The sequence below is a fragment of the Myxine glutinosa genome, chromosome 11 (assembly GCF_964187855.1).
Source record: "Myxine glutinosa chromosome 11, kmMyxGlut1.1, whole genome shotgun sequence".
Taxonomy (NCBI): Eukaryota; Metazoa; Chordata; class Myxini; order Myxiniformes; family Myxinidae; genus Myxine; species Myxine glutinosa.
The window spans coordinates 47,278,889-47,293,837 of record NC_136271.1 but is presented as its reverse complement, the minus strand read 5'-3'; the positions used below and the strand labels follow the sequence as shown (position 1 = coordinate 47,293,837).

General features: G+C 44.5%; 1 protein-coding gene across 1 annotated transcript in view; it reads right to left on the bottom strand.

Annotated features, from left to right (window-relative positions):
- Positions 1–14,676, bottom strand: part of LOC137436647 (uncharacterized) — a 42,855-nt gene extending 28,179 nt beyond the window's left edge. Inside the window, 3 exon segments of the mRNA XM_078786267.1 lie at positions 3,792–3,913; positions 3,915–3,976; positions 14,655–14,676. Of these exon segments, the coding sequence (XP_078642393.1) occupies positions 3,792–3,913; positions 3,915–3,976; positions 14,655–14,676 (206 nt within the window).
- Positions 14,677–14,949: the final 273 nt, after the last annotated feature.

Genomic DNA, 14,949 nt, shown 5'->3' with positions numbered 1-14,949 from the left:
CCTCTCCTCCTCCCCCTACCCTTCCCACTCCCTTCTCCCTCCACCCTACCCTCTCCCCTTTCCCCTCCTCTCCCCCTCCCTTTCCCCCATGCCCCTCCCTTTCCCCCCTACCCCTTCCTTTCCGCCCTACCCCTTCCCCATCCCCCTCCACCCTCCCCTCCCCCTCCCTTTCCCCCATGCTCCTCCCTTTCCCCCCTACCCCTTCCTTTCTGCCCTCTCCTCCCCCCTCCCTCCTCCTCCCCTCCCCTCCCCTGTCCCCTTCCCCCTTCCCTCCCCTTTCCCCTTCCCCCTTCCCTCCCCTCCCCCACCCGGCAATGCCGGGTACTTCTGCTAGTGCCATATAAAACTAAATTTACTGGTTCTAATTGCTTTTATTTATCAATCCTCACATAGAAGAGCAGTTTTTAGTGAGGGAAGATTGATGTAATACCCCTCTGTGGGCAATTAGTGAAGGGTGAAAATGAACCTTTTCTTCAAAAATACATAGAAATTGTGAAAAAAACCTCTGTTTTGTATTTACCGGTACATGGAATTGTTAAGTGTCATGTTATAGCATACAGTATGCATTGGAAAATGTCTCCAAACCACCATGGTTAAGATTCCTAGTATTGTTTGAGACTTTATTCTGTTTTCCAACAACCTACGGATAACATAGTTTGAACCGGGGCTCCGACTACCTACACATCTTCATCATCATCCTGTGAATTGGTGCATGATCCCCTACAAGTGCAAGCACTAATGCAGGTCTTTTGTCCTGCATGGAAACAGCCGCATCTTTTTCCACAACCAGATGTGCAAAAGCAGCTCACAAGCTCCTTGCAAGCTTTTGGAAGAGGGCTCAGGGTCATCAAATTGGGAATGAGGTTTCCACTACTATCATTCTTCCATCCACTGGTTGTTGGATCAGGCAGATCTTGCACTGGGCTTAGTGACTCCTTCCAGACATGGCATTGGTAGTTTGCTCGACGAATATGCATTTCCAGTGCATCCTTGGAGGGGCGAAGAGCATCAAGCGAACGCTTTCCTTGAAGGAACATTTCTCAGCGAACTTGATCAATTGCCGTAAGAGGGGTGGTTTTTAGGTACAGTTTGCACACAAACTTCTCAGCGTCTTGGATCAATTGGTCACTGATGTTTTTAGACCCCATCTTCTGGAGGCATGCTGACTCTTCAGTGAACACTTTCAACACAGTCTTCTTCCCTCTACCGGCAAACTGGCTGACTGTGTCACAACCTGTTAGTGCATGGAATGCAATAATTGTCTGAATTTGGTCTTCTGGTAGTGAGATCTGATGGATGGGGATGAAGGGACGTTTGGATTTCAATCCTGAACTGAACCACACCTCTGGAGATAGGTGATCTCGCAGGCCCAGTGCCACAACCAGGACATCTGTGTCTCGGCATTGAAGGACACATCTCTGGTAGCCCTGTAGTGTCGCATCCCTGGCATGCAGGATGATCCTGGTGTCCGCCTCTTCATGGTTTGCGTTCATGGAGTTGATGCTCCTGCCGGTAGAAATCCATACCCTCATCAAATCCTCAAACCCGCCGGCAACAACTAATTCATATGTTGGCTGTAGCTCCTTCTCCGCCATCTCTATGAGAGATCCGGAAAGAAATGCTGCCAAGTCAGCCTTGTTGGCAGAAAGGCTGAGGAATGAGTTGAAGTAGGAGGGGAGCTTCACGTCCTTTGAACTGATGACTCGTCTGATTGGGCGGGTTTTGCCGGCTCTTTTTTCCCTTGTGCCAGACTCCATGGAGACCTCCTGATATCGATCGAACACAACATCAACCCTGGAGTAGATGGGACCAAAGCGGTTTAAGACACTGGTACAGAATACATTGCTCAGATCTCCAAAAGTCTCTGATTTCTCAGGCTTGCCAATTGCTTGTATCAGTGCAGGGCCGTCAATGATCAAGCAGGTTTTTGTTGTACTCTTGGGAAGGTTTTTTGACACTTCTATGTCCTTGGTCAGCATTTCTTGAAGCTGGGACTTGTCGGTAGAATGGAGTTTCCCATTGGTGTCTGCTAGTGCACGTGGGACTGATGAAAGCTCATGCCTCAGGATGTTATTCAGGTCTACATCTATCCTTCCCTGTGCTGCCACAAACAGTCTTTGGATTAGATTCCTGTCAGCTTTGATCTCTTTCTGTTTGCCAGCTCCACTTGGTTGAATGCTTACTTTGTACATCCTGCTTATTGATGGTGTTTTGTTCCTAGATAATGTAGCATGAAGTCTGTTGACTTCTCAATAAGGCGAGTGGAGACAAATGTTTCAACTAGGGATGCTCCTGTTTCACCAGCCTGAGGACTTCTTCTTTGATGGAGTCTCAAACAATACTAGGAATCTTGATCATGGTGGTTTGGAGACATTTTCCAATGCATACTATATGCTATAACATGACACTTAACAATTCCATGTACCGGTAAATACAAAACAGAGGTTTTTTTTCACAATTTCTATGTATTTTTGAAGAAAAGGTTAATTTTCACCCTTCACTAATTGCCCACAGAGGGGTATTACATCAATCTTCCCTCACTAAAAACTGCTCTTCAATGTGAGGATTGATAAATAAAAGCAATTAGAACCAGTAAAGTTAGTTTTATATGGCATTTTGCCTATCTCTTAGAAAGTGAGAAAATTATATATATTTGCCATTGGTTGACCTTTGACCCCCACTGTAACCATGGTAACCCCTTAATTATATATATATTTTAAAATACTGATGCATTTTGTCGGCAATATCATCAGCAACAAAATGATGTATAAAAACCCGATGTAGAGTAAAATGGCTGGGCAAATAAATGGGATATTGTTACAAACATCTCTTCTCTTTTTCAACACTTCGGAAACACTGATTTAGCAAAAAAGGGTTAAAATGACCTTTTTTGGGAAAATCTCAGCTGGCATCCACCCTTTCCCAATGCACCACCCCATGCCCTAACTCTTCCCACTGGATGCCTGTCTCTAACATGAAATGATTTTCAAATCAATTTCTAAGCCACTTTTTCACTTTCGTTTCCTCTACTATAGTCAAATAAGCATCCACGAACAGCTAGTTGATCTGCTCACAAAGACTTTATTCACAACCACAAGATTCTGCACCAGGAGGATCAGCACAAAGTTTTAAAATCGATGCAGGAACGTGAATGTTGTTTCCTTCTTCATCCCTTCTAATGAAATTTAACAGAAGGTTGGATGACAAGAAACACATTGGGTCAACAATTCAAATTTCAGCTATTTTAAAAGCTTATCAAGAGCAGAAAAAAGCACAAATAAATGTACAATACAAGGAGATAGAGCAAGTGCAAAGTAAAATCTTCACAAAGTATATTGAAATTACATTCCATAGATCTTCACGGTTAGAACTGGGAACCACATAAAGGATCCCATCCAATCCTTCTACGAGACAGATTAAAATAAATAAAATAAATAAATAAACTACCCTGTTCCACATTGGCCCTACACAGGAAAGCACCCTCCCAAAAAGGCAACCCTTCCTGCTAAACTCACCTCTCTCCCCGTGATCACGAGTCTGGGAGAGAACGCATCTCAAGACCTTCACACAAGAAACAGGGATAAAAAAAACCAAACTAGAGCACAGGCCCTCCCAGTCTTCAAAACAGAGGGCCTCGCAAGCGAGTTCTAGCCACACAATAAAAACATTGGCCAATCTCCTGACAAAACTAAACTTTTAACCACCTCAAGTCAAAACAAAAATACCTGTGACCAAAAGACTATTCGTACAACAGGATTAAAATCACACGTTCTACTAATGCATTCACTCACTTTCAGTTGAGTGCCCGAACTGAATCTTCGGTGTCCCGCGAATCGTGAAACTTCTCAAAGGCAAAGCCAGGTCGGTTATGAGCCACCCGAACGTTTCGTAACGGTCCGTAGAGGCCAATGCTCTCGCTCCAAGTCTGCTTCGGCTGCTGAGATGCCAAGATTTCCCACGTGAACCTTGTAATCAGCTGCAACAGCGAACGCAAATCAAATTAGAATCTTATTCAAATAACTGATATAATCTTTAAAGTTAAGTACTATCTATTTATTAGATACGCACCAAGGGAAATGCAAGATAAATGGAGACAAATTTGTATCAAAAATTTCAAGGATGAGAATGGGTAAAGGAACGAGGAAGGCAGGTAGGACAGTGCACACTGTGCTTAGAATGCAAAGCATATGGGGTATAGTATGGAAGGCATATAGGGAGGGATGGGCGTCAAAGATTCCGCCCTTATACATACAACAACAAACAACATGCATTTTAAAAGGCCATTTTCCCTGCTAGAGCGGGGGTTAGCCTTGCGGTCCCCATGACAATCTTCTCCATTTTGCCCTATTTTCTGCATCTCTCCTTGTTAACCCCCTTGCCCGCATTTCTTCTTCCACCATCTTTAGCCAAGTCTTTCTCGGTCTTCCCCGTCTTCTACTTCCTTCTACATTCATTTCCATCACTCTTCTCAACCAGTCACTTTCATCCTTCCTCAACACATGAACAAACCATCTCAACCTGTTCCTCTTCACAGCATCAATCACAGGCTCTATTCCCATCATCTTTCGCAATTCATCATTTGTCTTCCTCTCTCTCAACGATACTCCGCACATCCGTCGAACCATTCGCATTTCCACCCTTTCCAACCTTCGTTGCTGCTCTACGTTCATTACCCATGTCTCGCTCCCATAAATCATAACACTTCTCACACATGCAGCATACACCTTTCCCTTCAGCTTCAACGACACTCCCCTCATCATCAGCACGCCACTCACTTCCCGAAACTTCTTCCATGCACATCTCACTCGAGCAACCGTTGCCGAGTCTGATCCACCTTCTCCATTCAGCATGTCTCCGAGGTAGCAAAATGTTTTCACACCTTCCAGCTTCACGCCGTCTCCAAGATCCAACTCAACATTTCCTCCATCTGCAGCTCCCACACCTTACATTTGAATGTAGCTGCCACACTGGTTAATGACCCTTTCAGACCACTACATTTTTGATGAACCCACTCAGCGCACATTGTACACTGAATGGAGTTCACTCCGACACCCTTCCTACACACAGCACAGGGCCACTTCCCAGTTCTTTCCACCTCACCACATGCTTTTTTTTTTTTTTTTTTTTTTTTTGTATACAAGATCGAGGCTCGTGAAAGAGCGAACATTAATCACACAGAAAGACAAACCGACACATAAAACATATAACATCGGGAGCGGTAGACAAGATGGGGAGAGAGGGGGAAGGACACAAACACAACATTTGAGAGCAGGGACCGAGAGACATGGAGACATCGAGAGATCTGAGAGAGGGCGAGGGCTTTGGGGGGGGGGGGGCATGGGAAGGGGGCGGTGGGAGAGGTATAAAACATATGGACACTGCCAGGACTTCCAGGAAAGAAGTTGGAATTTCAAACAAGGTGGATCTGGGGTGAATTAGCGGGGGTAGAAAAGATCAAGGTTTTGGATGGGGGAAGATAAGAGATGGTGGTGAACAGCTGTTTTAAAGACCTGGAGGGAGGAGTGGGATTGAAGGGAGTGAGGGAGTTTGTTCCAGAGGCGGGAGAAAAGAGGAATGAAAGAGTGAAGGTGAGCAGAGAGCCGAGATTTCGGCAGTTTAACCATCAGAGGGTTGCTGGCAGATCTTGTGCGACCTGTAGGAATATTTTGGGGACAGAGCACAGAGAGAGCTGGGGGTGCAAGGCCGGAGAGGAGTCAGTAGAAGACAGAAAGACCACCTACCTGCCTGCGGTGAGTGAGTGAAAGGCCCTCAGAGATAGCTTCATCGCGGGAGATTCCAATAATTCTGAAAGCTTTGGTTTCAACAGCGTGAAGCCGAGCTAGGTGTGAGGCAGGAGCACCGGCCCAGAGGGGAGAACAGTATTCCATTGAGCTGCGGATGAAAGCCTTGTATGTGGTGAGGAGCTCAGGTGTGCCGAGGAAGGACTTCGCACGACGGAGGATGCCCAGTCGGCGACTGGCTTTGGAGGCCAGCTTGGAAATGTGGTTTTCCCAAGAAAGATCATGGCAGATAGTGAGACCCAAAATCTTGAGCGACAGAACTTCTTGGAGAGGATTGTTGAGAAAGTAGATGGGAGGGTTGTCCAGTCGATCTTTTCGGAGAGACATAGTAAGAGTGTGAGATTTGTCAGGATTGAAAGACATGTTCCACTTGTTTGACCAGTCTGTGATTTTGTCCAGGTCTTCAGAGAGTGAGGAGGCAGCAGACTGCCGATCTGAGGGAAGAGGAATGGAGCGGCAGAGAGTGGAGTCATCAGCAAAGAGATAGAGAGGATTTTCGAGAGAGTCAGAGAGATCATTGATGAAGACCAGAAAAAGCACGGGGCCCAGAACACTGCCTTGGGGAACTCCAGCCTGAACAGGAAGAGGAGATGAGAGAAACCCATTCAGGGCCACACGTTGACGACGACTAGAGAGGAAGTCCGCCAGCCATGCGTGGAGATTTCCATGGATACCAAAGGAGGAGAGTTTGGTGAGCAGAGCGGGGTGCCAGACCGTGTCGAAGGCACGTGATATGTCGAGGGAGACAGCTCTAATTTCCTGTTTGGCATTGAGGACCTCCATCCATTGTTGAGACAGCAGAAGCAGCATGTCCAGAGTAGAGTGACCTGGTCTGAAACCAAATTGATGATCAGAGATCAAGCCATTGGAGAAGAGGAAAGATTTCATATCCGAAGCAATGATGGATTCCATGACTTTGCTGATAATTGGGAGAAGGCTGATTGGTCTGTAGTTGCTAGGATCTGTTTTTGCACCTTTTTTGTGCAAAGCGGTGATGTTGGCTGATTTCCAAGCAGATGGCAGTTGACCTTGAGCAAAAGAGAGGGTGAAGAGAACAGAGAGAGGGTGAGATAGAGCAGCAGAGCAGGATTTTAGGACCCGTGGGCTGATGCCGTTGGGTCCAGTTGCAGAATCAGAGTCGAGGGTTGACAGAAACTTTTCCACCTTGTCAGGAGGAAAGGACACGGAGTCCAGGAGCAGCAGGGTACGACTGGGTATGGTGGGTACAGAGAGGGATGGGTTTGGGACACAAGATTTAGAGGCAAACACAGAGTTGAGGCATTCAGCTTTTTCACGTGCGGAGTCAGCTGTGTAGCCGTTTGAGGTAAGGGAGGGGATGGAGGGGGAACAAACACCAGAAACGGATTTGACCAGACGCCACCAGGATTTGGAAGAGGGAGACAGATAAGAGAGTTCGGTCTTGAGAACGGAGAGATATTGTTTCCTGGCTCTCCTGAGGGTGGACACACACTTGTTTCGGGCTTTGTGAAAGGAAATGAGATTTCCTTCCGTTGGATTTGCTTTCCAGGAGACGAAGGCAAGTTGTTTCTGGGCAACAGCCTCACCACAAGATTCCGTGTACCATGGACGGGAGGAAGGGTATGACAACTGAAGACGAGATGGGATAAATCTGTGCATGAGAGAGAGCAATTTACTTTGGAAGAATTCCCAGGATGAGTTGATGTCAGAGGTGGTAGAGATGGGAGACCAGTCCAGATGATTGATGGCTGCTTGAAGACCGTGCCAGTTGGCCTGAGTGAAATGCCAGACTCGTCGACGCTGAGCAGGCTCCCTGAGGATGGTCAGAGAGATGTCCACTTTAACAAGGACATGATCAGATGATCCGATCGGAGCAGAAGAAGAGCAGCAGACATTTTCAGGGAAGTTAGTCATAACCAAGTCCAGAAGAGAAGATGTTCCGTTGACTGAGATCCGGGTCGGGAAATTGACAGATTGTGTCAGTCCCAGTGAGTCGCAGAAGTCCTTTGCTGAAGAGCCATGGCTGGTGAGAGAGGTACCCACACCCAGCCAACTGGCATGGTGACAATTGAAATCACCACATATGAGGAAGAGAGAGTTGGGATGAGTAGATAGAAGTTGGTCCATATCATCAGACAGCGAGATGTAGATGGAGTCATCACTGTTTGGTGGACGGTACAACACACATATGAACAAGAGGTGGGAGCGAAGGGGAAGCCGTAGCCAGAGGTATTCCTGGGGGTGAGGTGGAGAGAGTGCAGTGCAGGGCGAGTGAGGAAGAGAGTTTTTGATAAAGATAGCAACCCCGCCTCCAGGACGAGGCTCAGGTCTATCATACCGGAGGAGGGAGTAGCCCGGGAGAGATACTATGGAATCAGAGACATCATAAAGGAGACAAACGGGCAAGGGGCAAGGGCGGGCAAGGGCTTTACCACTTGCCATCACCTTCGTCTTTCCGATATTCACCTTCAGACCTTTTGTCTCCATACATTCCTTCCACGTGTTCATCTTTTCCTTCAGTCCATCCATACTTTCCGCAATCAACACCAGATCATCTGCATACAACAACTCCCACGGTAAACCCTCCTTTACGTTCTGAGCCAGCACCTCCATCACAGCTACAAATAGTAGTGGACTTGGTACCCACCCCTGATGCACTCACACCTTCACATCAAACTCACCACTGTTCCCGTCCTTCGTCCTTACAGCTGTGCGCGCTCTTTTGTACATTGCCTTCACTACTCTGATCAACCATTCCTCCACTCTTAACTTCCTCAATGCCCATGTCAATACTTAGCGTGGAACCCGATCGAATGCTTTCTCCAGATCAACAAACCCAAGAAACAACTTTCTCCGCCCTTATACATAGTATAATATAAACTAGAATGCCAAGCAACTTCTTAATGAGCAGTGAATAAGATGGACAAAAAGAACTAATTCTATAAACTCGAGCAGTTGAGTAATAAATTGTAATATTATTGCGTGAGCGAGTGAGTGCAGTTGGTTGGTATCTCCAGAAGAGGATTTCAGAGGGTGGAACGGAGCCCTCCTAGGTCCCAAAGTAACCATCTTTGTGTGAGTGTGTACATACATACATACATACATACATACAGTGCATTCAGAAAGTATTCAGACCCCTTCACTTTTTTCACATTTTGTTATGTTGCAGCCTTATGCTGAAATCGTTTAAATTCATTTTTTCCCTCATCAATCGACACTCAATACCCCATAATGCCAAAAAAAGAGAAAACAGGATTTTAGAAAGTTTTGCAAATTTATTAAAAAGAAAAAACTGATATATCACATTGACATAAGTATTCATACCCTTTGCAATGACACTTGAAATTTAGCTCAGGTGCCTCCCATTTCTCTTGATCATCTTTGAGATGTTTCTACACCTTGATTGGAGTCCACCTGTGGTAAATTCAATTGATTGGACATTTGGAAAGGCACACACCTGTCTATATAAGGTCTCACAGCTGACAATGCATCAGAGCAAAAACCAAGCCATGAGGTCGAAGGAACTGCCTGCAGAGCTCAGAGACAGGATTGTGTCGAGGCACAGATCTGGGGAAGCCTACAAAAAAAAATTCTGCTGCATTAAAGTTCCCAAGAGCACATTGGCCTCCACAATTCTTAAATGGAAGAAGTTTGGAACAACCAGGACTCTTCCTAGAGCTGGCCGCCCGGCCAAACTGAACAATCGGGGGAGAAGGGCCTTGGTAAGAGAGGTGACCAAGAAACCGATGGTCACTGGCTGAGCTCCAGCCGATGGTCACTCTCCTGTGTGGAGATGGGAGAAACTTCCAGAAGGACAACCATCACTGCAACACTCCACCGATCTGGGCTATATGGCAGAGTGGCCAGACGGAAGCCAAACAGTTCAATCTTGGTTTCATCAGACAACAGAATCTTGTTTCTCACAGTCTGAGAGTCCTTTAGGTGCTTTTTTGCAAACTCCAAGCAGGCTTTCATTTGTCTTTCACTGAGGAGAGGCTTCCGTGTGTATTTATGCATGTATGCACGAGTGTGTATTTATGCATGTATGCACGAGTGTATATGTGCAGTCGTGGCCAAAAATATTGGCACCCTTGCACTTTTTCCAAATAACTCACAATTTTCTCAAAAAATAAGTTGAAATTGATAAAAGTATTTGGTCTCCACAATTCTTTATTTCACTGTTAATATACAGAACCTTTGTTTTTGATTCAGAACTTAATATATCCTTTTAAATCAGAATATGAAAAGAAATGACTGACAAAATTATTGACACCCTTGACTTAATATTTGGTAGCACGGCCTTTGGATAAAATAACTGCAGTCAAGGACTTCCTATAGCCATGAATGAGCTTCCTACACCTCTCTACTGGCAGTTTGGCCCACTCTTCTTGTGCAAACTGTTCCAGTTCTCACAGATTTGAAGGGTGCCTTCTCCCAACTGCTGTTTTCAGATATACCCACAGGTGTTCAATGGGATTTTGATCTGGACTCATTGCTGGCCACTTCAGAACAGTTCAGCGTTTTGTCTTGAACCATTCCTGGGTGCTTTTTGAAGTGTGTTTGGGGTCATTGTCCTGCTGCAATACCCATGTCCTTCAACAGAAACCCAGCTTTCTGAGACTAGGTTGAAGATTACGCTCCAAAATGCCTTTGTAATCTCCTCATTTCATGATGCCATGCACACATTCAAGGCACACAGTGCCAGAGGCAGCACAGCAACCCCAAAACATCACTGAACCTTCTCCATGTTTGACTATAGGGAAGGTGTTCTTTTCTTTGAAGGCTTCATTTTGTTTTCTGTAAACATAGAGATGATGTGCTTTACCAAAAAGCTCTAATTTGGTCTCATCTATCCACAGGACATTCTCTCAGAGGATTTTGGCTTTTTCAGGTGTGTTTTGGCAAACTCCAGTCGGGCTTTCTTATGTCTCTCTCTCTCTCTTTCTCAGCAGTGGGGTCCTCCTGGTTCTCCTACCAGGGAACCCCCTTACATTGAGTTGGCAACGGATGGTGAGAGTTGAAACTGTCGTACCTTGTGTCTGAAGGTCAGCTTGAATCTGTTTGGCAATTGATCGAGGTGCTTTCTCCACCATGAGAACAATTCTTCGCTGCAATCTTCGATCAAGTTTTCTCTTGCGGCCACGTCCAGGGAGGTTGGCTACAATGCCATGGGCCTTAAACTTCCTGATAACATTGCGTACGGTAGACACAAGAACATCCAGGTCTCTGGAAATGGACTTGTAGCCGTGAGATTGTCCATGCTTGGCTACAATCTTGTGTCTGCCCTCCTCAGACAATTCTCTGGTTTTCTTTCTTTTCTCCATGCTCATTGCAATACACACAGTGACACAAAAGAGCAGAATGACTCCTTTTCTCCATTCAAACTGGTTGAATGAGTGATTTATATATTGCAGGCACCTGCAACTCACCACAGGTGAGTTCAATTCCAAAGTAAAGGAGAATCACCTGCTTGAAATCTTTGTGTGGAATAAGCTAAGATTTAGTAATTCGTTCAGCTTTTTTTGTTTTGTTCCACTGCAAACCAAAGAAATGCATTTGTGGATACCAAAATATTTTTCATTTCAACAATTTTCTGGAAGAAATGGTGCATTTGAAAAAAGTGCAAGTTGCCAATATTTTTGGCCACAACTGTATGCATGTATGCACACAGATATATATTACATAAAAGCTATTTTATTTGAAGTTATAACCTCAACTTAGAAGCAATTGACTGGTTTTCCAACTGCCCAGATCATCAGCTGGGCACAGTTTTTCATCGAGGTTTCGATCCTTTCAGCCCAGAACCTCTCCAAACGGTGGATCCACAACCCTGGCCGCAGGTCCACATCAGTAGATTACTCAACGCCAATGGACCCACAACCTTAAAGTTATGTCCAGTCAGTCAGTCAACACAGCAATGCAATATCCTTATTCAAACTTATTTAATTATTACTTTTATTTAAAATATTACCACAATCTAATAACTTAAATTATAAATCACTTTATATGACAATATACTAAGCGATAAACACTTTAACTGATAAACATGTCCATTACACAGCACCTCCATATAACCATCGACTCAAACTGTTATTCAAATATTCAAACTGCCATCTTACTATAATTCAACAAATGTCCGTCCGTCTGTTCGAAAGCACCGTAAAAACTGCTGAACCGATCGCAAAGATATTTTGGGTGGATAATCCTGGGATCTCCAGGAGTAAAATATGCTATTTAGTTTTCCCAATTTCAGCTTTAGTCTCAAGCATTCTCAGGTTTGGACTCCCGCATAACATTCGCGTTCGCATAACGTTCATTGTTCTCATTGTGACGATGTTGTTTTCCCGTGTGCCGCACCAACGGCTGCACCGATCGCTGCACAGCTGCACCGATCGAACTCGGTGACCTCGGACAAAGACCTTTTATAAGGACACGGGTTCAATCCCTGCTTGAGAGAATTCCAACCCCCTCGCCGCCATCACGGCCATCTCTCCAACTTACAATCCCATGAGATATGCGGAAAGGACAACACCAATCAACTTACCTTCGCCTCTTGGAAGGCAAATCCAACTCAAGACAATCTCAGTTACTTTCACAAAGCTCGGAACAAGTGTGTATCTACCCTCAGGAGAGACAGGAAACAATATCTCTCTACTCTCAAGACTGAACTCTCAAACCTGTCTCTCTCCTCAAACCTGAAAAAAGTGGTTGACCTTAGGCCTATGTTGACCTTAAAAATATATAGGATTTTGTCTACCATTTGGTCTACCACAAATATATATATTTGTATAGGATCTACCATTTGGTGAAGTTTTGTGAAGATCGGTTTAAAATTGTGACCTGTAGGCAAGTGTAAGTGAGCAGACAGACAAACACACACACACACACACACAAACAAACAAACCAGAGTGATCAACAAACTTGCAAAAAAAAATTTTTTTTTGGGCCAAGTAACAAACGAGCCCAAATGCAATACCCTCTCCTCTGGTGAGGGTAATAAAGCAGGTGATATGATATGGAATGTACAGTCTCCAAGATGTAATTTAAATGGTATATCATTACACAATAAACATTAAAACAAACAACCAATTAATGAAGGCACCAAAACTGCTGCTAGTGTCAAAATTGCCGATCCGTTTGAGTTTGCTTTGTTTGTATGCAAAGTTAAGCACTTAAAGCAATATCATGTTAAACGACAAGAACAAGGTGAGCGGAGTTTTGGCATTGAGGACAAGGACAATCAGGTAACCTCGTGCTTCTCTCCTCTCACTGTTCACGATGGACCGAACAATAGGCAAACATGGCGACGTTGTTTAATTCATTTATTTGTTTATTATATTTTTGGCACACCATGGGATTGCTTGGCATTTATTATTCACGAAGATCAGGTAAGACTTCGCGAAGTCGAAGTCTTACCTGATCGGACGGACGGCCGACACTGGGTTAATCCGAACCCACAAACAAAGAAACAAACCAGGACAAGAAAAGTAAAATTCAACAAATAATGAGTTTATCAAAAGTAATTGTAAACCAAATAAAATGAATGCATGGTAAAAACTATTTCCTAATTTGAGATGTCTCCACTAAGACTCATATACAAACAAGAAAAAGAGCAATTAGAGATTGCAAACCTTCGCCAGGATGTATTTTCAGTGGTTTTTAAGGCTTTTGTGTTAAAACAAATATGGCGGCCGAACCACCTGACCAATGACGGCATCATTAATTTTTTTTCTAAACTAATTTATTCCAAGATTATGCTCAAGAAATTTCATCTTGATTGGATGAAGTTTTGTGCTTGTAAAAATTATGACGTCATAATGGAAGCACTTAGGACATCATCATTAACAAATGTTATTCCACATGGAGAGTTCTTTACAATGAGCCATGTCTCAATTGTTTCTATGTAGCGCTTTCGGAGATATAGAGGTGCAAATGTTTTCAGTTTTTCCAAGATGGCAGCCGAACCACGTGACCGATGACATCATCATCATTTTTTTTATTCTCCACCAATTTATGCTGACATTACGCTCAATAAATTTCATCTTCATCGGATGAAGTTTTGTACTCGTCGAATTATGACGTCATAATGGAGGCACCTATCACATCATCATCAACATTTTATTCCCCATGGGGAGTTCTTTACAATGAGCCTTGTCTCAATTTTTTCTATTCAGCGCTTTCGGAGATATAGAGGTGCAAAGTTTTCGGTTTTTCCAAGATGGCAGCCGAACCACGTGAACTATGACATTATAATTATCATTAAATATTCTACAGGTCGAGTTGCACCTTTAGTGAAAATTGCCTGTCGATCGGCTGCAGAGAAAATCATAATTATTCTGTGTGGACAAACAGACAGACAGACAAACAGACTCAAATGCAATACCCTCTCCTCAGGTGAGGGTAACAAGGGAATATATATATATAATAACATATATATTCCCTTGTTACCCTCACCTGAGGAGGTAATCAAGGGTAACAAGGGAATGATAAAAGAAAATAAAATGATTTGGTAATCAGCCAGCACTCAGCTGATCTGCGTCCCCAAATAGCTGGTAAGGCTTGCTGGTTTCGTCGCCTCCAAATCACCATGCGGTAAGCGCACAAAACGGCACGGAGTCGCGCTCCTCGACGTCCCAAAGTGAGGTCCTTCTCACAATGCCGAATGCCCCGAACCTTCCTTCTTGTTAGAACAAAGAGGAAAATGCGATCCAGCTAGAACAAAGAGGAAATGCGACCGCCTCCATCAACCATAAGCACAAAGAGAAGCGAAATGTGACTGCCTCCAACAAACGCCAGGACCAAGAGACCAAGATGGCTTCTTTTTCCTTTAGCTCTCGAATGTTCGACCACTGAAGTCACACTCTGTCCAATCACCGAGCACTATTCCATCATCCATCGCGCCTCCACCAATCACGAAGGCCGGGGCGTGGCCTCTTTGTTACGAGTCGTGGGGGCGGAGTCTAATCTCAGTTCGGGAATATTCGGACGACGTTGTTCCCTTGCCGATCGGCAAATGCTGTTTCTGTCGGCCCTGGCGGCACTGTGAGCGAATGAGTCCATTTGTTATAGTTGTTTTACTTATCCCTCAATTTCCTGGCTGGCCGCATGTAATAAGACCAAAGGGAAGACCACAGCAGGCAAATTACACACTGGAAAATTAATCTTCAAG